Below are 23,445 nucleotides of genomic sequence, written 5' to 3'. Positions count from 1 at the left end.
ACCTAGCAAATTTGTTATCTCAAGGACAAGTTCTCAGACCCCCAGCCAGCCAACCCGCCAGCCAATGCCCAAAGCGCAGAAAAGACAGTGGTTCTCTGCCAGTCAGGGGAAGGCAGGACACCCTGGGGTCTCCAGGTGCAGGCCAGAGTGGCGTCCCAAGTACTCTAGGGGGCCAGTATGCAGGCTTATACACACATGTCACCACCTGTGGGAAGACACAGGCTCCTCCCTCCCCAGCCCTGCGGGGCATCCTACCTCTGAGCCAAGCCCCCCACAGCCTCCTTAGGCTCTCCTCAGGTGGGGGCCTCCTGCAGAGCCCAGAGGGGGGAGCGTCTTCCCCGAGTCTTAGGTGGGGGACAGGAAGGCTGGGGGGCTGTGGGAGAAGGTAGGCAGGGATGGCTGGGCGGAGCCACGTTGTCCCAGCAGGAGGCCACAGAACAGAGCTATGGGCTGGTCCAAGTTTTTGATGTGCCTGTAATGGGGAGGGGTGTCTAAAGCCATTTCAAAAGCTGGGGGAGGCCCCGGGAAGGGGCCTCATTCTCTGTGAGGAGGGGGGATTTCAAAGGCGACCCCACAGCTGAAAAGATTTCCACAGACCCTTGCCTTTCTGTCAGATCCAAATGGCTCCCTCCCAGCAGCAGCAAGAGGGGTGCCGGGAAAGTGTTTCCAAGGAGACCGGCCCTGAGTCATCCCAGCTCCCGGGTCTCCAGGCTGCAGTCACACCGGGGCCCCGCTATAAAAAGGCCAGTTTACCGGCCCCAGGGGAGGTCTCCAGCAGACCAGGCCCCTGAGGAGGCCTGCCTCAGACCCCCAAGTGCCCCGAGTTTATGAGAAGGCCACCAAGCTGAACAGTGCCACTTCCACCCAGCAAGTCCCCTTGGTACTGCTAAGGGGAACTGTTACCCGGTCCAGCTCCAGGGCAGTCTCTCTGGGCTCCAGTCATTTAACAAGAGAAGCTGTCCACAGAGACACTGGCCCCAACAGACTGAACTGGAACCGCAGAGTTGACTACAAACCAGGCCTCAGTGTCCACCTCTCTTCACGCACACGTCCCGCCCTTCCCACCCCAGGCACGCGGCAGTCAGGTGTCATTCCATTCCCCCACCCCTGCCCCTTCCCTCCACCCTGGATTAGATCAGGCAGGCCTGGGTGCCCTTCCCATCTGTCCCCTCAACTCTGCAGCCAGACCAACCTTCCTAAAGCAACCAGCTTAGTCCAGGCCATGCTGCTCCCTAGTATTACAGCTCAAGGTGACACACTCAGGAGACCACAGGGACAGGCGAAGGACACATGAGCCCAGTGGTCCTCTGAAGCACAGCGGCCGCTGGTGGGGCTGGGTGTGAGCCTTGCCCACAGGGAGTGCAGCTCTCTGCTCCAGATCTGCCTCCTGGGAATGCTGACCCCTGACTGCCGCCTCCGATTTTTCAAGATGTCTTCAAGACATCAGCCAAGAGACCTCCAAGGATGGACCCTGGCCTACAGGGTGAAGTCCAAGCCTGAACCCCTTCACTCGGTAGTCAAGGCCTCTGTGACCTCGTCCCGGATACCCTCCCCACCCTTTTCACGATGCTACCATGTGGATCACCTAGTCAGACCCCACAACTTCTGGACCTGTCCTGCTCTGCTTCTGCCTCTGAGCTTTGCTCACCCCCCAATCCTCCTAAGAAGGGTTTAGACCACCTTCACAGCCTGGAAATAGCACGCGGTTCCAGGCTCCTCCTGAGCTAAAGCCCCCTCTGCCACAGTCCTGCTACAGAAAGAACTCCTTACATCCTTCCACACCCAGGCCCTTTGCACAGACCTCCTTGGATTCAGAGATCACTGAGCATCAACATCACTGCCATCCTGGATGCCCATCTGTCTCCCCTCTTTGCCAGGGAATTCCCAGGTTCTCTCCTCCTACAGGCTCTGGTAGGGGCTCTAAATACAACAGAGAGAGCCTTGCGGATGTCAGACCCTGCCTCTGCTACTCCCTGGCTCTAAGAACTTGGGTAAGTCATTTAAGATCCATAAGCCAGTTTCCGTGTATGAGATGGGAGACCAGCACTGTGGCAAAGTGCTAAATAAAGCAACTGTTAGCATCCTTATCTAAGGGCAGGGACCATGTCGCCCACAGAGGCCACCACAGCCCGTGGCATGCAGTAGGCCCTGTGTCCTTTGATAAGGTCAGGGTGATGGGGTGAGGGAGGGCAAGCAGGAGGAGGGGTTCTGCACAATTGCCAGGTCTGGCTCACGGGCATCAGCACCAAGCACCAAGGGCCTGCACCGTGGACCAAAATCTCCGGCTCCAAGACCAACCACTCTGTACTGTCGGCTCCTCAGTCCTCCAGCTGCCCTGTGTCCCCAGAAGCAGGCCAGCTCACAACACATGGCACAGGCATGGGTGAGGTCTCCTGTCCAGTCACCAGATGGGACTCCTTCCAGTGGAAGCCCGGCCTTCAGCTCACACAAAGGCCCAAATGCCCATCAAACCCTCCCTTCAGGTTCCCGCAACTCCAGTTAAGAGCAAGCCCCTCGCCTTCCACCTGAGGACACGCAGCTTCCAGACTCTGCACAAAAGGAAGGTGGAAGAGAGAAGGGAGGGGGGGAAACACCTTTGAAATCACTGTGGTCCAATTAGCCAGGCTCTCGGCCTTCCTGCTTACAAACAGGAGCGCGCATTACCACCTGCTACAAAAGCAAACATTTTTAGATATCTTCATCTTCACCTCCCTGACACTCCCGTGAAAGGGCTCTCAGCAGCCGGTGACTGGCAGGGTAGCTTTCCTTCTTATACTCCAGCAGGGAGCTTTCAGACAGAAGAAATTAAAAAGCCACCAATCTCCCTGTCAGGCCAAGCTCCCAGGGCCCCACCTGCCCTTCCTGGGCTCTTCTCCCCTCACCACTGGGGAGCCCCGCCACACTCGCCACCGGGGATCAGTACTTCTGGAGACCAGCTCCACGTCGCTGGAGGTAGAGGCTGATCAGATGAGGGGTGAGCTGGGATGCAGACACCCAAACCTGAGGGCAGAGTGGGGTGCAGCTGGCGAGGACCAGGGACCCACACTCATTCCACAAGCACCTTCGTTAAAGAAGTCCCTTGCAGTACTTCTGTCCCCCCTTGTATGCATTCCTACTTTCCCAATAAAAGTACTTTCATCAACAGACATAGACGACAATGTTCACAGCAGAACACTACTTAGGTCCCTGAGTAGAGCAGCCCCTCAGGGGCCGGTTCACACCATGGTGTGACACAGCACTGAGGGGGCAGGAGCGCCAGCTAGAGGCAGTCGTATGAACTGCAAGAGGTGCCAGACACCAGCCAGCAAAGGGCAGCAGCGATTCTGCTCAGGTGAAGAAGGAGACCAAGCTACATTTTCAGCCACCAGGACCATGATGGCCTGACATTAGTGAGGGAAAGTGCTAAGGAGACCAAGAGATACTGGGAATAGTTTCCTTTCTTGATCTGGGTGTCGGCTATACAGGTGTGATCAGACAGTGAGAATTCACTGTATAGGAGGTTTGAGAAGGTACATAGTAAAGGGTTTTGTTAAACAATCCTCTGATGTTGTTAAGGCCATACAGACTGTTGTTAAGGCCATACGGATAAGATGGCAGAAGAGGAAAAGTGACCGTTTAAACTATGACTGCTCACTGCTCACACAATAGAAGTCTTGGAGACAGTGACCGTTAGGATTTGGAAATGAGGTATCGCCCAAAAGCTCCTGTGTTATGCAGGACTGTTCAGAGGTGAAGTGATTCAATTTTGAGAGCTATAAGCTAGCCAGTGGATTAATTCATTTGATAGATTCATCATTTGAATGGATTACTGAGTGATAACTATAGACACTTGGGGTGTGGCTAGAGGCAATGGGTCACAAGGAGCATTTCTTGGGCATTTTATACTTTGTCACTGCTCCTAGCACTCTCTCTCCACTTCTTGGCCACCAAGAGGTGGGCCATTTTACTCTACCATGCCTTTCTGCCATGATGTTCCACCTCACCTTAGGCCTGGAGTGATGGAGTCAGTCAACCATGAACTGAACCTCTGAAATCGTGAGCTCAAAACCAACTTTTCTTCCTCAAGTTGTTCTTGTCAGGTGTTTTGGTCAAGCAAGAAAAGCTGACTAATAATACCCATGATCAGACATCCAAGACAGACCCAGGATACCAGAATTCTAGAAGCTCTCAAAGGTCCTAACGCCAAACACACACACCCTCCTCAGCTGGGGGCTGGCCCCTGCTTTTCAAACCCCCACGTTCTTCACACACCAGAACACCCAAGGGACCCACACCCACCCACCCACAGTCAGTAAGACTACACAGCTTCCCAAAGTACCTCGGGCCAAGCAGGGGAGCTCTGTGGGTCTTTGAAACCTCCCCTTCTAGAAAGACTGGATTTTCCAAAGTCCAAATCCCCTTGAAGAGGAATAGGAAAAGTACCGGAATAACTTTGTAAGCAGTCTGTTTTGACAGCGTGCCTGAGGAATTCACCACGTCGAGTGGGGAAATGTGAGCAGTTAAATCTATTCAATGTCATGACATACAAAATTGAAGCATAATTGCTCCTGAGTGCTTGACAACTGGAAAGCACTTCGTTTCAGAAATGGAGGGAAATTTATGCTGGGAAATGGAAGAGATTGTCAAAAGTTTGATTGTAATGTGAGTGGAGCTGCGATAAGAAGGCTCGGATGGAGAAAGCACTCCCACTTTTGACATTTTTACTCCCATTTGAAATGTCTCGGAAACAGCAGCAGTGACTCTGTCCTTTGGCCTAAAAGCAGGAGAAATGATGATTGGAACCACAAATTTCAAACCCCGATGGGTGGCCCTGTCGCAGCTGGGAGGAAAGCTCTCTTACCAATCATGTGGTTGGCAACATGGATTTGGATCTCTCTCTCATTCTCGAAGGTCATCTGGCACTTGATGCACTGGTATGTCTTTTTCTGTTTGGAAACCCAAAAGAAAGGAAGCAGAGTCAGGAGGCAGGCAAAAGCAGAAGCGAAAGTTCCCAGACACACTGACCCAAGACTTCCCAGGAGGGTTGTCCAGGGATCTCAAGCCATTCTCTTCCCACCTCCCTTGGAACCCAGCTCCACCAGCCTGGGGAAGGAGCACAGGCCATGTTCTCAGGGCGTTTCCTCTACCAAAGAGGGAACTGCCGCAACCCAACGTCAACCTTTCTAGGAACTGAGAGAGGCTGGGCTGCTTGGGCAGGCAGATCCATCCACCCGCCCGCTAGTCTACAAGCACACCCACCCAAGGATCCAGCCACCCACCCATTCGTCTACCCGCCCATCAGCCTCTGCACATCGCTCACCTACCTCCTGCCTACACGTTTGTCGACCTGCATACACAACACCCACCCATCCACATACCTTTCTACACATCCAGTGAATTCCCAATGCCTTTACCCACCCTAAGAACCCTGTGGCTGAGCAGGGGACACTGCTCCTGAGGACTCTGATGCTCTAGGCTGGCTGGGGAATTCCTCACCTGTCCTGAGCACACCTAGTTCCAGGTGATCTATATGGGGGGAGGGGTATTACCAGCTGCCTTTGGGAGTGGGGAAAGAAAAAGAGATCATCAGACACTTCAAAGCACCCACCCTGCCCACTCCAGGGGACTGAACCCAGGGGCACTCTTTCACTGAGCAACACCTCCAGCCACTTTGATTTATTTTGAGATAGGGTCTTGTCAAGTTGCCCAAGCTGGCCTTAAACTTGAGATCCTCCTGTCCCAGCCTCCCGAGTCACGTGGGATGATAGGGATGTGCCATCATACCCAGCTACTCCGGCTTCTCAAAGCTTTTTGAAAATTTATAAAGAGTGAATGAATCTTACTGTCAACACCAAGCCTCTTTAGTTGTAAAACCTGCCCCCTGGGCACAGAGATGGTATCTCCGGTCTGGAGGAAAGACTGGCTACAAGGTTTTTGGAGGAATGAGGAGTTGTGTCAGGACTCGAAATATCCAGGTTTTTTTAAGACCACTTTGGCTCCTGGGATTATGGTGCCTTTCTCACCTCTGTTAAAGGGACAAGGACTTCCGATTTCTTTTTCTTTTTTTTTTTTTTTTTTTTTTGCGGTGCTGGGGATCGAACCCAGGGCCTTGTGCTTGCAAGGCAAGCACTCTACCAACTGAGCTATCTCCCCAGCCCTAGGACTTCCAATTTCTTGGCCAAGGACCCAGGCCCAACCCAAAACTGTGCACTCACAAGAGCCACCAGTGAGCTCTGCAGTCTCGGCTCCCACAGGGGCACCTGCAGTGTGTGTCTCCGCTGCCTCTCCCACTGGAAACGCACCATCACTGGGACCAGTCCAAGTCACCTTTTTTAAGAAGCCTTCTCTTCCCACCCAGAATGAGTCCAGGGCCCCCCTAGACCTCCAGCTTTTGCTAAAAGCAGCCAAGTATCAGTACACCGAGTATCATGGCTAATGGACTTGTCTGCTCCCCCACTGCACCCTGAGTTCCCAAAGGACCAGGAATGTGTTTGGAATTCCTTGGCCAGCACAGACCGATGCTTAAGAAGAATTTGTTGAGGTGCAGAACAATTTATGCAAAGGCGACTTCAGTATCCTGGATCCCCACACACCTTAGCACAGGACCTCATCAGGTGAGTGCCTAGCCATCATTTAAATGTTATTAGGATTTTTACTGATGCTAAGAAAGCCCTTGATGAACCAATAAATGAATGGATGAATGGATGGTGCTGGGAGCTTTGGACTCTGGGGCACAGTCCCTGCTTGGGCTCCAGGATCCTCGCCAACAGGGACCTTTTCCCAGTGTCTCAGGAGAACAGGGGGCTCAGTGTGCCCCCAGTACAGACCACAGCACTGGGTCCAAGGCAGGCACTCAGCATGGAAAGGTGGCAGGAAGACTGAGGGGAATGAGGTCTGTTGAGGGGACTTGGCTCCCAAGTCCATATCTCTGCCCAACGCCATGAAACCTATCATGAATGACCATTGATGCCCACTCGCATGTGCCCCACCCTCTCTGCCTGGCGAGTTTACATTCATTCATCCAAGCCCTTGGCGCTGCGTGAATGAATGAACGAGGGAATGAATGAAAAGGCAGCTAAGCCTAGGGGAGGCTGCCTGAGGACTGCCCAGCCCCTGCTGGGCAGGTAGGAGGAAGGGGCGGGTGAGGCCACAGCCTGGCAGCAGGAGGAAGACCATCTTCCCTGCCATGGATCTGCTGGGGCAGAAGTGTCTGGAGGCTACAGCCATGGCTGGTCCAGACCAGTGTGAGGAGCAGCCCATGAACAGGGACATCCAGCTGTGAATGAATGGGCTCACAGGTCTTGGAAAATAAATCACCAGGGGCTCGGGCAGGAAGAGAGTCTCCCCCCTAAATGACCCTGCACCATGTGGCCATTCTTTGATGGCAAAAAAGAGAACTGTCAGATAACAGGGCCCTTCCTGCTAGGGAAACTGTCCCCAGAGGATTCCCAAGGGAGGGGCCAGAGAAACCACTGCCCTGACCTCCCCCCACACAAGGACACACAGATGTGCAAACATACATATGCTTTCACAAGCTCACCCTCGGCTCTGCTCAAATGAACACCCTCAACCTTTACAGACACACCCACAACCTCTGACAGCAGCCCGCGCCCCGCACCACAGATGTGCACGCGTAAGATGTGTCCTGCCTAGACAAGTGCAGGCATCCTCATGGTCCCACAAGGCTGCAGGGGTCCACATGTCCAAATGCGTTCCTAGAGACACACGTCTTCAGCTCTTTCACTGGAACCCTGAAACCCAAACTCCCAAACTCACCCACAGGCACACGAGCAGCTTCTACTGGCTGGGTGGCACAGACCCACCCAAGACTCATGGGTCATGACAGTACATAAGTGCACTAGCAGCCAGGCACACAGACTGTCACACTTACACACACACACACACAGGCTCACCAGCACTGACCTCTCAGAACTTGGTTGACCCCTAGTCCTTACCTCAATATCTACTGGGTCTGTCTCCCCTTCTCTCTGCCTCACAGTCCACCCCTCCTCCTCTCCAGCTCCTGCTAGGAGATGATCATTACAGAGAGGAAGAACTTCATATTCAAAGCACCTCCTCTTCCTCTTCCCTGGGGCCCAGCCCAGGAGCACCAAAGCTGAGGTCCTGGTCCTGTGGCCAGGGCTATCTCCCCTGCATGGCCCTGAGCAGCCTCAGAGCAGAAAGAAATACACCCCCAAGGTTAGCAGAGACAGAAGCGGGGCAGATGGCTGGGCCTCCAAAAAGAGAAGGGGAGGAAGGGGATAGTTAGAGCTGCTGAGCTTCTGTCACCAGGACATTGTGCCAGATGCACCAAGTACCTACTATGTGCAGGAAATGCTCACACTGAATTTTCCCTGCCCCTCTGCACGCTGCACACTAGGGATGGAGAGAGTGGAGTTCCAAGAGGTGTGTCACGAGTCCTGATTCCTCCGCCAGCGAGGAGGGAAACTGGGCCTGCGTGGCACCAGGCTCCGTCTGGAGCCCACTAGCTGACATTTTTGGCTCAGGGCCACAGACCTCCCCCAGACAGTCATGGTCTAGGTGACAGAAAGCTGATGTGACCTGGACCCAATCTCCCCCTCCAAACCTGGAGGTCCTTCAACCTGGCTGTCAAACAGGGTATGGGAGCACCCAGGCCGCCTCACCCAGTACAGAGAGGCACCCTGAAACCCGCTGAGTCCAGGCAGGGCTAGGGTCTGCCCACCCTGGCCTCAAGGTGGGGCGATGTTGTTATCGTCCATAAACGGGGGAGGTGGAAACCTCAACGCTTCACGCTCCAGCCGACAGCAGCCTCGGCCCCACGGGAACCCAGTCCTCCGAGAGCTAGTTGCTATGGATACACTCCCGAGGGTCCCAGCCTGCCAGCCCCCAAGCCCCTGCGCAGCCCCCAGAGTCTGCTCTGACATGAGAGAGTCCTGAGGGAGGGAAGGGGTGGGCGAACAGACAGCTGGGCCCCTGCCCCCAGGCGTGCCCAGGCAGGGGGCCAGGCCCCAGAGGCCGCCTTGGCTGAGGAGGTACCTGCGCTGTGTCTAGCTCCTTTCTGCAAATGGTCCATCTGTCTGGGCCTCCGGGCTGGCAGAGATGGGATTTTCAGCTCAGCCCCTCTCTCAGGAGGCGAAAGGGCAGGAAAGGAAGGTCTGCAAGCTCCAGGAAATGAGGTTTCGGTCCCTGCACTGCCACGTGCAGCTGTGCATCCTTAGCTATGTGGCTTCACTCTTCTGAGTCTACATTTCCTCTGCCAAAGCAGAGGCCACAGCAAGGCTCCAGGACTGTTTGCTATGGAGACAATCTAAGAGTAGGTGCCCAGGAAAGCAGCCCTCGCACATAGTAGGGGCTTTCACAAAGTGGTGTGCTGGTCCTAGATCCAGAGTAGACTGGGGATGAGGAGGCTCCAACAGACCCAGGCTTTGGCCACACCAGAAGCAGCTCTCTGGCCAGTGGGAACCTCAGCAAAGGCAGGGATGATGCAGGTGTCCCCAGGAGAAGGGGTCAGGGTCCAAGCCACACTGCGCCACAGCCTGAGCACAGGCATGACCAGCCTGGACCCCGCCCCAGTCGGCCGCACCCCTCTTACAGCCAGGATGGTTCCAGAGTTGCTCAGGAGACTGCAGGACAAGGGTACACCCAACATGGCCTGCCTGAGTCTCCTCCCTGCCTCTCAACAGCTGCAGTTCAAGGCAAATGACCTCACCGTTCTCTGGCTCAGTGTCCTCACTTGTAAAAATGAGTGTCGTAAGGCATAAATAAGTGCTTGGCACATCTTCACCCCAGTAAGTGTAGACTGTTACCACAAATGAGGAAGATAACAAGCGGCCCCTCCCACGTGCCCAGCCAGTCCTTACTCACTCAGCCTCAGCAAAAGCGGAGGTCAGCATGGGAGCCGGTCACGGTATCTGACCAATCAGAGCAGATGCCAGTTAAGCCAGAATGGCCCCCAGTGCCCCCCGGGGGACAGCGGCTCTGGAAATAGACAAGATTACTACTTCTATTTTACTACCATTGCTATCACTATTAATTACCATTACTATTACCCTCTGGCTTCACAGGAGAGGACTGAGGCCCAGAAAGGCCAGATCACAGCGGGGCACTGGAAGAGAGACTACAAGCCAGGCCAGCTGACTCCAGGGCCCCAACACTCCCAAAACTACCCACGATAGCCCTGCCAGCAGAGCCCAGGGGGACAGAGCTGGGCAGCAGCCACCAGCGCCCACACTCAGGAAGGTGAAGGGTGTCCTGTTGGACCCTTGTTTAGACAGGTCCCTTAGGCTCACTGGGTCTCATTGGGCCTGCCTGCATCACGAGGGGGCTGGGCCAGGAGGCCTCTGTGGTCCCTCCCACTGCAGGACTCTCCCTTCAGTCTCGTCAGCCCTCCTTCTCTGTCCTTCTCTCTGTCCTTCTCCAAACCCCAGAGCCCCAGGCCACAGTTCTGATCCCGAGGCCAAACACCCTCAGCAAACATCCCTGTCTCCAGCAGGCACCTGTGGCAGGTGGCTCTTCCCCAAATCCTACCTCCCTGCCAATGGCGCCAGCAGAAGCCCTTGAGGGAAGGGCACTCCTGAGAGCTACTTGGCACCTCCTCCATCTAAAAACACAGCATAGACTCAAAGGGAATCCAGGAATCCCTGGGCCTGTGCTCTGCCAACCTTGGGTCAAGCAGGCTCCATGTCCTCCACTGGGCAGCCCTCTGCCCCTGAACACAGGCCCAAGTGGACCTACCAGTGGCCTACTTTTGCCTCTGCCTCACTAAAAGTCTCTTGTGGGTTTTTTTTGTTGTTGTTGTTTTTCAGGGGTTTCTTGTGGTACTTAGGATTGAACTCAGGGCCGCACACATGTTAGGCAAGTGCTCTACCACAGAGCTGTAGCCCCAGTCCCTTTTATTTTTTGAGTCAGGGCCTTGCTCAGTTGCACAGGTTAGCCTCAATCTTGTGATCCTCCTGCCTCAGCCTCCTGAGTAGCCTGGGATTACAGGTATACACCACTGCATCTGGCTAAAAGCCACTTATTACGTGCCTGTGGCTCCTCCTGTCCATCAGCCCCCAAGGTGAGATCCGCTGCTGGTTCTCACTGGCTCCTGGGCACCTCCAAACATAACGGATACTTCAGAAAGCTGATGAATCAATCAGTGCCTCACTACTGATGGGCTTTCCTTGCGCCATAACTGCACCAACAGTCACAATGCTATTGTTGATAACCATGACAGCTGGATTTCCGCAAATGTGACTGAGCCCCAACCCAGTACTGGGTTCTAAACCCCTGTGAGACCCCTCCAAGACTTGTCAAAAGAATCAAAAGCCTAGAGGAGTTAAGTGACTTGCCCAAGACGACCCAGTAAATAAGTCCAGCAGTCCACCCAGACCAACCACAAAGACTCGAGCCGTGCTTTAGGAAGGGCTTATGTGTGCAGCCACCACGAGGCGCTGCACTCACTGGCCCCTCACCACGATTCTAGAAGTCAAGATGATTACTGTTCCTGCTGCACAGACGAGCTCTTAAAAAATGAGGCCCAGAGAGATCATCAATGTGTGCATGTCACACAGCTGGAAAGGAAAAAGGCAACGTACATTCAGACTGGTGGCAGACACTGCAGAGCATATGTGCTTAGCCACCACGGGCAGCACCGCCTCTCTGGGCTGACCAAGGGAACATACAGGAAATATGGCACTTGGGATAGAGTCTCTGTAGGGATCAGTGGACCCTCAAGGAGCCGAGGGCGGGGCCCAGCAGGCTGCACTTACCCGGGGCACTGGTGATGTCTGGGTGCCTTTCCGAGGCCCACTCGTCTCTGGCGTGAGGTCACGGTGATCCACCTGCATGTGGCTCTCCAGGTCCTCGGCACTCTCAAACTTGACACTGCACTCGGGGCAGCGGAGGCCAGCACAGGGCCGGTCAGCAGGCTCGGGTGGGGCCAGGCCACCCACCTGTCCGTTGGCACTGCGGGCCATGCAGCCGGCACACAGGCCATAGGGAAGCCCGTTGACATCAAGCTTCACCAGGTCCTGCTTGCTGCGGAACTCCTTGAGGCACAGAGCACACTTGTAGAGCTTCTGCAGCCCCTGGCCATTGGGGGAGGATGCAGCAGAGCTGCCGGCCAGCTTCTGCATGTGGAAGGTGCCATGGATCTTGAGCTCAAGGGTGGAGGTGACCGTCTGCATGCAGACCACACAGCGGAAGCCCGTGAGGGAGTTGCGCAGGTCAGGGTGCATCTGGCAGTGCTCGATGAACTCCTCCTCGCTCTGCAGGGGCATCTTACAGATGCGACAGGTGCCTGTGTCCAGGCTCTTGCTGTGGGTCACCTTGTGCTCGGTGAGCGTCAGCAGCGAGGGGAAGCGCTCGCCACAGATGGGACACATGTAGTGCTTGGCAGGGCCCCGGTGCGTCTGCAGGTGTTCCCGTAGCCCATTCTCTGAGAAGAAAGTCCGCGAGCAAACGTTGCACTTGTGGCTGCCCTTGATGAACTCGGCCTTCTTGCGCGAGCCATCATCCTCACCCGGCCGGATGTTGTGGTCCCGCAGCCGGTGGTTCTGCAGCAGCACCTCCATGGTATAGGCCGCCCCGCAGATGTCGCAGCCGTACATGGGCTCTGACGCATCCACGTCATCCTCACTGGCCTCGTGGCTGTTGGGTGCCTCGGGGTTTTTAAGCAGCATGCCCTGCAGGTCAGCAGGCTCGGCCTTCTTGGTGGCCGCAGGGGGCACCCCATTGGCAGTACCATTCTCAGTGGCAGCATCAAACACACAGTGCTTTTCCCGCAGGTGCTTCTCCAGGAGGATGATGGCGTGGAAGGCCTTGCTGCAGAACTTACAGTTGTACTTCTTGCTGTGCGTGGTGATGTGGCACTGCAGCTCCACCTCGGTGCTAAAGGTCTCCCCGCAGAAGATGCACTTGTGGGCCTTGGCCGGGTTGCCCAGGTGGCTATGTTTGACGTGCACCTGCAGGTCGGCCTCCTTGCGGAAGTCCCAGTTGCAGGCCGTGCAGCGGTACATCTTCTTCTCGTTGCTGTGCTTTACCGCCAGGTGCACCTGGATGGACACCTTGGAGTCGAAGACCTCCTGACACAGAGTGCAGTGGTAGAGCACAAAGGTGTGCATGTCCAGCAGGTGCTTCTGCAGGTCATCCACGGAGGAGAACTGCTTGTCGCAGCTCTCACACACGTAGTGGGTCGAAGTCGTCATGTAATGCACCGTCAGATGCTGCAGGAGGGACTCCTGGGAATCAAAGTCCTCTTTGCACTGTGGGCATGCCTGCTTCCTCAGCAGCAGCTCCAGGTGCAGCTTCAGGTGGGTCTGGAAGCTCTCGAAGTTGGAGAACTTGAGGTCGCACTGATTACAGGGATACTCGCCATTGGAGATGGAGTTGGCACTCCCTGAAAGCCGCTGCCGCTTTGGGGAAGACACCTCGACATCAGAGGAGACCGGGCTCTGCTCCGCCTTGGACTTCTTGCTGTGTGCCAGCGGAATGTTCTTGTGGTTCTCCTTGATGTGCTTGGTGAGCTTCAGGATGGAGCCAAAGATGGGGGAGTTGGTACAGTAGGGGCAGGAGTAGACCTCCATAAAGGACTGTGTGGGCTGCACCACCGGAGACTCCAGCTTGGCACTGCCGACGCTGCAGTGGGCCTGCTGGATGTGCTCGGTGAGGGAGGACTCGGTGAGGAAGCCCATGGAGCACTGGTTGCAGAAGAAAGCATTATTGCCATCGGGCGGGTTGGCATTGGGACCGCAATGGGAGACGCGGATGTGCTCCTGCAGGCTATTGATGTCGGCGAACATCTCAGGGCAGTAGTTGCAGTGGAAGGCAGAGATGTTGCCGAACTGCATCACGGGGTAGGCGTGGCTCTTGTGCAGCTTTCGGACATGCTCGTTGAGGTTGTAGAGGGTGGGCATGGAGTCCAGGCAGATCTGACACGTGTGGCTCTGCTGGGGCTTATCTGCGTGGATGGTCTTCAGGTGGATCTCTAGCACAGCCAGGCTGGTAAAGTCCCGCTTCGAACAATAGGGGCAGCTGTACACCACCTTGGACCAGCCCTGCCCGTCATCCCGCATCTTTTTCTGCCCCCGCAGCGGCTTCAAGGTGGAGTCCGGGGTGGAGCCACGCTCCACGGAGGCGCTAGAGTCGGGCGTGGCGCTGCTCATGGAGGCCACGCTGCCCAGCACGGGATCCGGGCTGACGCTGTGGTTACTGGAGTCAGGCTGCCGGTGGCTGTCCAGGTGGCAGTAGACACCCTCGACGGAAGAGAACTGCTCAGGGCACATGGGGCACTTGTGTTTCTGGTTGGCATGGGACTGGTGGATGTGGGCGAGCAGCGTGTTCTCATCGACAAAGACCTCGGGGCAGTGGATGCACTGCAGGTCCGCCTTCTCCGAGAGCTGGGGGTGGCGCGTGAGCACGTGCTTCTCCAGCTCCTCCGTCTGGCTGAAGGTGTCTTCGCAGTAGTCGCACATGAAGTCGTCCTTCTTGGCCTCCTTCTCGGACTTGGTCAGGTGCTCCTTGTTCTTCTTGTGGGCCTGCATGTGGCTCTGCAGCGAGCTGGTGGAGGAGAAGCCGCGCTTGCAGACGGTGCACTTGAAGGGCTTGCTAGAGCTGTGGGTCTTCAGGTGGATCTTGAGGTGGTCGCTGCGGGAGAAGGCCGCCTCGCACTCGTGACAGTGGTACTTCTTGTCGCCCGTGTGCAGCTTGATGTGCCGGTCTCGGCTCCTCTTGTGCTTGAAGAGGCGGCTGCAGTAGGTGCACTTGAACGGCAGCTTGTCGCTGTGGATCTGCTCGTGCCTCTTCAAGTAGCTCAGGCGGATGAAGGACTTGTCACAGAACTGGCAAGGGTATGGCAGGCCCGTGCCCCCTTCCTCCTCCCCGAGGCCGAGGTCACAACCATCTCCGATCATCTGCGTGGGTGACGCAACATCCTTGCTGGAGGGAGACGAGGCCACCCAGGAGAGTTGTGGGTCGTCATCACCATCTGCAGGGGGAAGGCAGAGAAGAGATTAGAGGCAATTCCCAAGGCCGCCGGGAAACAAGGACAGAGCCAGCTTCTCGACAGCTCTCGGGCTGAGGCTGTGCAGCTGGCCAACTGCTGCAGGGGGAGCCGGGGGAGCCGGGGGGCCGGAAGCAAGTGGACACACGGGCCTTCCCATCTGCAGAGGAGCGGCAGGATATGGAGGGGAAATGTCTTTTTCCTCAGCAACACCTGCCTGGGCCTGGTTGGATGTGGTACCCCCCACCGGAGGTGAACCTCTCAGCCACTTCCCTGAAGGGGGGAGGAGGGGCAACCTGGACAAAGTCACCGGAAATGACCTCACAGACCATCAGTCCCACAGGCCAAAAGGAAGACAAGTCCCATCGCTTGATCAACACCTGGGTGCCGACCGCCCCCCAACCCCCAATCCTGGAGGGTAATCCCACTGGTCCTTAGGGACACAGGTAAAATTTTGCAAGGAAAAAAAAAGATGTCCTTTATTATATCAGCTGTACCACATTCTTTGTGGCTGAAGGGACCCAGAGAGCTAGAAACTGCTTTTCAGGTAACAGACAAGAAACAAGAGGTGTGAAATCACAGGACTCCTGAATTGGACTCGGCACTCAGACGGGGACTTGAGCCCAGGGCACTAGGGAATGGCCTGAGGGTTTCCCGGCACAAAGCATCTGATTTCTTTGTCTCCACATCATCCCTGGATTTGCCCCAAGTCCTCCCGGACCCAGTCCTGGGAGATGGCTTGATGGTGCCCGTGATTACAGAACAGACCCTGGAGGGCCAAGGAGGGGCACAGAGTTCCGGAGCAGACGGACCCTTAGCTCCACCAAGTGGCTCTCCTAGCAAAGACTCCCTAGGGACAGGGGCCACCCTCAGGCTTCACTGGCCCATCCAGCCTCCAAGGGAAACTAAACAAACCCAAGGGCTGGCCGTTCCTGGGAAAACAAAGGCACACAGATGCAGCAAACAGCCAGTGAAGTTCCCAAGGCACGGCGGGGGCCGGCGGAGCAGCCCGGGCAGGGAGCGAGTTCCGAGGCTCAAGTTTCTCATCGGGTGGATTTAAAACTTAATAATGAATGAAACAGACCGCAGGCTGCTGCGGGCAGGGGAGAGACAAACAAAAGCGCAGATTCGGCTGCGCTGACCTTGCTCTTGTAACCCCGAGGAAAGAAATCACTGCCCCCGCCTCTCTAGCCCCAGCCAGCCAGCCGAGCTTAGTCCTCAAAAAAGTCTCAGTGAAGTAGCTCAGACGTCTCAGCCCAGAGGCAAGCCAGACCTGCAGGAAGGGAAGGGGCCACCAGGCCAGGCCCAGCACAGGCGAGCACATGCGCACACGTGTGCATACACACACACACACACACACACACACTCACAATCACCCACACCCCTTACACACCACTCCTACACCTCTGCACTTGAACGTATACACAGCCACACACACCATCACTCTTACACACATCATTGCTCACAAACTTAAGCCTCACCCCTGCACACACACACACCAACGCACACATACAATCACAATATACAGTCACACGTGCTCACCACTCACATTGTGACTCCCACACACTCATACCACCACTCACACAAACTTAAACACACATGCACACACTCATACACACACTCGCCTTAGACGCACGTACTCACATGCACTATCACACTCACAGGGTCCCCATACAAGGCTCTCTGCAGTGGTCCCTGCTGTCCCAGGGCAACCCCAAGACTTTAAGAGACAGCAAGGCCTGGCTGGAGAATCCTGGGGGGTCCCTCAGGCTGGTGCTGCACGTGGCTCTAGGCCACACCCACCACCCCACTACCTACCCAGTCCCTCTACCCGTGCAAAGATCGCCTGACCCCAGCTGGCACCGCGGGCAACGCTCCACCTGGAAGGATGCTCCTCTCCAGAGCTCCCGGCTCCAAGTCTCCCGGCAGCCTCCTCACCTCTGCAGCCCAGCACCTCTAGGAACGCCCTCCCGGAGCTGAGCGAGGGTACCGTCCCCCCTGGGGGCCTCATGTTACAGGCCCTTCGGACGGGAAGGACGCAGCGCTGCCAGCTTCCTAGATGAGATGTGGCGGGAGGTGCCCCAGCCCCTGCCTGCTAATCCCTGGCTCTCGCCAGCTGGGCCCCACAGGGTGCAGACAAAAGGGACCCAAGGGAGGAGGTGGCTGAAGCTAGGATGGCTGAAGGACCTGCTGCCCCACCCGCCGGCCAGACCCAACTGGCGTTTCACTCTCTGGACATCTTGGCTCACTCGAGCTGCTGCTGCACCCTTCCTGGGGGCCCAGCCCCTGCCGAACACTCTCACAGACCCCAAGGGCAGGAATCGGGGCCACTCCCACTGAAGAGCTGAGGAAAGCGAGGCACTCATAACCCAGTCCCAGGAATGATGAGGGACAGCAACAAGATTAATACGAGGACTATCAAGCCCCTGACCACAGTGCGGGTCTGGACCAGCTTCCCCAGGTAACGATCAAGTAAGGCCACACCTGCGCAGGTAAGAGAGCGAGGCAGCCCGTGTCGAAGGCTCCAGGTGGTCAAGGTCTTCCTCTCCTCCCTGAGTCCTCCCTCACGTGCAAGGCTAGGACAGTCCATGGTTGGCATTCCAAGGCCAGAGAGGCACCAGAGCTCAGTGGAGCCCCTCAACAACAAGTGAGGACAGAAAGGCGCCTTGCCCCAGGACAAGCCCGGACAGGGGTCTCTGCCGGGCTTCATCTGCCCCAAGCCCCTGGTGCTCAGGGTACCCAAAGCCCTCCGGCTCCTCCGGTAACTCATCCACACCCCCGGCACGCCTCTTACCCCGTCAGACTCAGTTTACACGTTCGGAAAAAGGAACGCATCACTGAGGAGTGGGTGAGAAAAGTCAGCATGAAAACCAATATTATTCTAAGGACGTGGGAGTCCTGAAAAGGCACCTCCACACAGACAGAAAGCGGACTCACAACTGCCCGAGGCTGGAGAAACAGGCGAGAGGGGTCTTTGTGAAAAAACGGAAATGCTCTCGACCGAGGCTGCCGTGAGGGCCGCACAGCTCTGCAGCCTCGCTGAAGAGCCACTGCGTGGTGTGCTTGGAAGAAGTGAATTTTATGCGTGCAAATTACACTTCAATAAAGCTGTTAAACAAAAGCACTATTTTGCCAATAATAATAATTAGCACTAATTAGTACCACTAGTGCTAATTTTAGCAGCTACATTTATCGAGCATGCCCCATGCGCCTGTACTGTGCTTACTATGTCTATTATATAAGGCAATACATTTCTTTTAATACTCGAACAATCATATGTGATTGAACATCCCATTTCTGCGACAGGGAAGCTGAGGCTGAGGGAGGTGGATAACTTGGCCCCAGACACAGCCAGATGCTTCAGCAGTTTGGCCAGACTGCATCTCCCAGAAGTACCAGACTTAATCCAAAGCCTGACACCCGTCACTAAAGCACTGGGCTTGACAAGGCGAATCTTAACCTGCCGGGCACCAGAGTACCCAAGAGCCACCACGGGGCTGGCTGGTTGGCTTTATTTTTCTGCAAACAAGTTTCAAAACTAAAGCAAAGCATATTATTCTGGAAGCAACAAAGTGAGCAACTGCTGAGATTATAATCATCTGAATTGAAATGAAAATAAGGCTCCTTAAGTTGAAAAGGCCCAATCAGAGGAAATGGGCATGTTGACATATAAAGTCCCAAACGCAGATTGCCCTGTTTAAAGCCTTTTATTCAAATAACATTCCACCCTGGCTGCTGCCGTCCCACCCCTTCCAAGTGCATTTTGTTTTGGGGACGCGAAGCTAAGTGCTCCAGAAGACAGCCAGGCAGAGGAGCAGGAGCCAAAGTCCCGACTTATCTGCAGGGGTGTGGGCAGGGAAGAGGGTTCCGGTTTCTCAAAGCCACAGCGGCCCCATCACACTACACATGTGCAACTGAGGCAGCACTCACCCTCCAGCCATGCAGAAAGGGGAGCGAGGACTGTGGATGCGAGGTGACGGCCCCCCAAGATTCCCTGCAACATGAACGTTCCAGAACTCAGGAAGAAGTACCTTCAAGGAAGGTCCCACTTGGCAGCTACCTGCTCACGTTCAAGTAAATACCTAAAGTAGATTTACTATGTACCAGGCAATTCTAAGAGTCTACATGCATTAACTCAACCTTCTTAACAGGTAGGTACCATTATCACCATTTTCACTGACAGAAGAGGAAAACCAGAGCACAGAGAGGCTAAGTAATTTATCCAATGCCACACAGCTAGCAACAGAACCAGGAAGTAGACCCACTTGGTCCTTATGGTTGGTGTTTTCACCCACAACACTAAGGTGGCTCCCTCTTTTGAGGAGAGGGGGCTGCAACACAAGAAAATCAAGTAGGAGAGACAGTTCCAAATGCCAGAACCTCAGCTTGCCCTCCCTTCCAGAATGAGTACGATCAAAGAAATATAACGAGCAACGTCGAAAAATTGCTTTCAAAATGGAGATTAAAGACATTTAAAAATGACTAATCCTGCCAAAAGGCCTGGTAGGAAATGGGTTCAAGGAAGCTTTTGCTGTCTGCTGCAGGAAAAGAACCAAAACAAGCATAAAAGAGGGGCGGATTTTTGATAAAAATTCAATTAAATACAAAAAAGAGCATTAGCTGGGCCTCAGAATACATCAGCAGCAGAAAGGGGAGGGTGGGTCCCAGACTCATGTGATCCTGCTTGGTGACCACTGTGCCTCAGAGGCAGGCGTGAAGGCGAAGGCAGCAGGTGCAGCGGCCACGGCAGCCTCAGATGCACCTGGTCTGCACAGCAGCAGGAGCAGCCACCCAGGAAGGTAGACAGCTCAGAGCTCCTTGGGCCAGAGAATCAAGGGGGGGCTGCAGGAGGGGGCCTCAGACCAAGGAGGGGGCAGTGGCTAGCCACAGACCCATGGGAGTGAGCCCAAAGGGGCCCTTCCTGCAAGGAAGGGCACAGACCAGCAAGGAGTGAGCCTGTCATCAAAGCTATGCAAGAGGAAGAAGCAATCCTAAAAGGAACACCAGGAGGGCTCCCTGCCTTGAGTGGAAGGTAAAAACAGCTAAAGCCAGGACGTTCCAGGTCTAGGACATTCCTGAGTTGGGCAGTCCATCCGTGTGAATAAAAATGACCATCAGTCAGACCTGGAGCTGCACCCCTGTGATCCCAGCTACTCAGGAGGCTGAGGCAGGAGAAGCACAAGTTCAAAGACCAGCACAGGCAACTTAATGAGACCCTGTTTCAAAATAAAATAAAATGGGCCAGAGATGTAGCTTAGTGATAGAATGTTCCTTGGTTCAATCTCCAGTACCACAAAATTAATTAATTAATTTTAAATGTTTAAATGACCATCAGCTCCCAGAAAGGACAGCAGCTGAGCTGATCCCAGGAGGGAAGCTTCTATCCAAGTCTTCGAGTGACTCCTGTGTCCAGAAATGTACCAGATGCTATGCGAGGGGGTCACTCAAGTATATCCTGCCTTGGCTCTGCCCCAAAGGATGGTCTGTGCTAGGGGCATTGCACAGAGTCCATCTGCAGACCCGGGCCCCAGCTGCCTGCTGTCATATGGGAAGCTGGAATTCATGCTCTCCAAAGTCCCTTCCAGATGTATAAAAAGGTCATCTTGTGCAATACTCTAACCATCCAGATTGTCTTCAGGGCAGTCACAGAAAGACCTGGCAATTCTTCACAAAGCTCCAAAAGACTTTTTTGCCAATCACCTTTTGTTTCTTTGGAGAAAGAAAATCACCAATAAAATTCCCACAGAACAAAGTTCTATAATGCCCCAGGGAGGGCCTCCCCTCTATCCCTCATCCTGAGCTCCAGAAACAGGAATCACTATGGACTTTCCCCAAATCAGAGAAATGGGACCCTAGACTTGGGAAACATCAACTCCAATGATACAGATGATACAGACCCACCTGATACAGAGAAGCCAAGTTCCAGAGAGGGAAGAGAATTACAGGTAAAGTAAACTGACAGACATTGGTATAGCGTTAAGAGGAGCTCTGAGACCATCTCTGAGCTGGGAAGAAATGAGTGCTGAAATCAGCTGGTGATGTCTGCCATGGGCGGAGGCATGTGGGAATGGATTAGCCTCAGGGCTCTGAGAAAACTGGAGACTGAATTTTCTGACTGCCAATACTAGAGCCTTTAACTATCAGATTCCTCCTCCAAGAAAGGAGCTGTAATCCTCTCTGAGAAATGGGGCTTTAGGGACAGTCTCCCAAATCCAGAGATAGCAAAACTTGACAGATACTGTGGAGTTGTGCTGGGGTTAGGTAGGGGGTCCCCAGCTGGAGAGGTCAGCTCCAAACCCAGCTGGTGGCCAAGCAGCCTGGAGAGTCCCTGGAGAGCAGATCTGTGCTCACCAGAGTCTGGTGACAACAGCAACAGGACTGGAGCCCCCTTCAGGGCACACACAGACTGTGCTTCCTGTGGAGGCAGTCAGAACCCCAACAGGTGTCCCTCCTGCAGTTGCAGCTCAGGGGGGCGTCTTCCTGCCCTCCTCCTGGGAAACCAACCTACCTAACAGGATACGTGGGCCTGGAGTTGGGAGCCCTGGTCCTCAGTACGGCTGTGTTGCCAGGGCCATAGGAAAGGTGCCTTCCTCCTCTGAGCCACTGCCTCTGGGACATGAACGAGGCAAACTCTGAGGACCTTCCTGAAGCGGCCCCAGCAGCAGTGATGCGAGCTCCCCCAGAGCCCAGGCCACCTCCCAGGAAAGCCCAAAGCACAGTGCGGCCTGAAGACTGCGGCTGAAGATACAGGAGACCAGCTAGAGCTCCAGGCTGGGCAGGGCATTTTCACTGGCTCTATGTCCACCAGGGACTCAGGCCCCAGAGGCAGAACCTAGGCTCAAACTAGGCCCAAGGGACCCACAGACACCAGCAGGTGCCCACCCCAGAATACTCCTCTACTCAATTACATCCCTGCATGGAAAGCTAACATCAATGCAGGGCAGGCAAGAAAGGGATGCTCAGAACATGACTGTCTTATTTCACTGATGGGGAAAGAGAAGCAACGCAGTAGGTTGGGGGCAGAGACGGGACTGAAATAAATAATTACAATACTTACTGGTTACAGCACATGTCCTCCAGGCCAGGTCTTAGCCAGGCCTTTTCTCAACCAATTCTCACAATATTCTTGTGACACACATACTACTGACATCTCCTTTTTGATAAATGTACACTAAAGCTGCAAAAAGAAAAGCAACTTAGGGGCAGAGGGTGCTGTGGATTAAACCCAGGGCCTCTGGCATGCTAAGTGCATGCTCTACCACTGAGGTCCACCCTCGGCCAAGAAAGCAACTTCTGAGCACAGAGACAGCACTGGCTAACCACTGGGCCACACTGCCTTCCCAAACTCGAGTGCCAGTTTAAGGCCCACTGCATCCCTCTTTCTTGAGATCCACCATCCAATACAATGCTGGGCCCTCTGGGATTAGCCAGATGAAGGTCCCAAGTTTACAATTTGCCACTGAGGCAAAGGCTTATCCCAAAGTGGGGTGACTCAGTGGTGGATGATCAGGCCAGGCTGGGCCTGATGAGAGGCACCAACCAATGCAGCTGGCCCCTTTGCTTGCTGGATGGTGGCTAGAGCAAGCTGCTTAAATAGCCTGTACAGAAACATCTTAGAGGCTGGTGGAAAAATGATCTCCCCAAAATGCCCACATCTTGACTCCTAGAACCTGTGACTATACTACGTTACATGGTAAAACAGAATTGCACTTGATAATGACTTGGCCTTAAAGAGAAGATCCTGGATTATCTGAGTGGGCCCACTGTAGTGACAAGGGTCCTTAAATGTGGAGAAGGGTGGCAGAAGGGAGGGGGGGGTGGGCAAAGTGATGCAAAGTGAGAAGAACCTAACCAGCAATTGCTAGTTTTGAAGACAGAGGGGAGCATAAGCCAAGGAGTATGGGCAGCCTCTAAAAACTGGAACGATGAAAAAACCCAATTCCTCCACGGAGCCTCCAGAAAGGAATATGGCCCTGCCCACACATTGACTTTGGTCCAATGTCTGGGTCAGACTTCAGACCTATGAAAATGGAAGGTAATTTTCTGTTACATCAGCAATGGAAAAACAAACAAACAACAACAACAAAAAACTAATATGGCACTTGGTACCAGGAGTAGTGTGCTACCAGAACAAAGACCTGATAGTGTAGAATCAGGCAGTGACCAGAGGCTGGAAGAATTTTAAGGAATATGATTAAAAAAAAAAAAAAAAAAAAAAAAAAAGCCTGAATAGTTTTGACTAGATTAACAGAAATATGGATGCTAATGACTGTCAGTGAAGATCCAGAAGGAAGTAAGGAGCACATTTGGGAAAACCTAAATAACCTTAGAAAATACCTAAATCAGCAAGAACAGACTGTTAAGAGACATGTGAACATTAAAGGCTCTTATGGTAAAGAGTGATCAGGAAATTAGAAACCTGGTGCCAGAAACTGAAGGAAGGGGACGCTAGTTATTTAGTGGCAGAGAGCTCAGTGGCATCGCATCCCATGGCAACATGG

At 54.4% G+C, this 23,445-nt stretch overlaps 1 protein-coding gene across 4 annotated transcripts in view; it reads right to left on the bottom strand.

The window, feature by feature from the left end:
* The window catches only part of ZNF423 (zinc finger protein 423), a 315,284-nt gene that overhangs the window by 112,930 nt on the left and 178,909 nt on the right, over positions 1 to 23,445 (bottom strand). For all 4 annotated transcript variants that reach the window (XM_079117258.1, XM_079117259.1, XM_079117260.1 and 1 more), the window contains 2 exons: positions 11,715 to 14,929; positions 4,841 to 4,925 (listed from right to left, as the gene is read on the bottom strand). In XM_079117258.1, the coding sequence (XP_078973384.1) occupies positions 4,841 to 4,925; positions 11,715 to 14,929 (3,300 nt within the window). The remainder of the gene's footprint in view (positions 1 to 4,840; positions 4,926 to 11,714; positions 14,930 to 23,445) is intronic.

This window comes from Sciurus vulgaris (genome assembly GCF_902686455.1).
Source record: "Sciurus vulgaris genome assembly, chromosome: 17".
Classification (NCBI taxonomy): Eukaryota; Metazoa; Chordata; class Mammalia; order Rodentia; family Sciuridae; genus Sciurus; species Sciurus vulgaris.
Note: the sequence above shows the minus strand (reverse complement) of the source record. Positions and strands in the feature narration are given on the sequence as shown.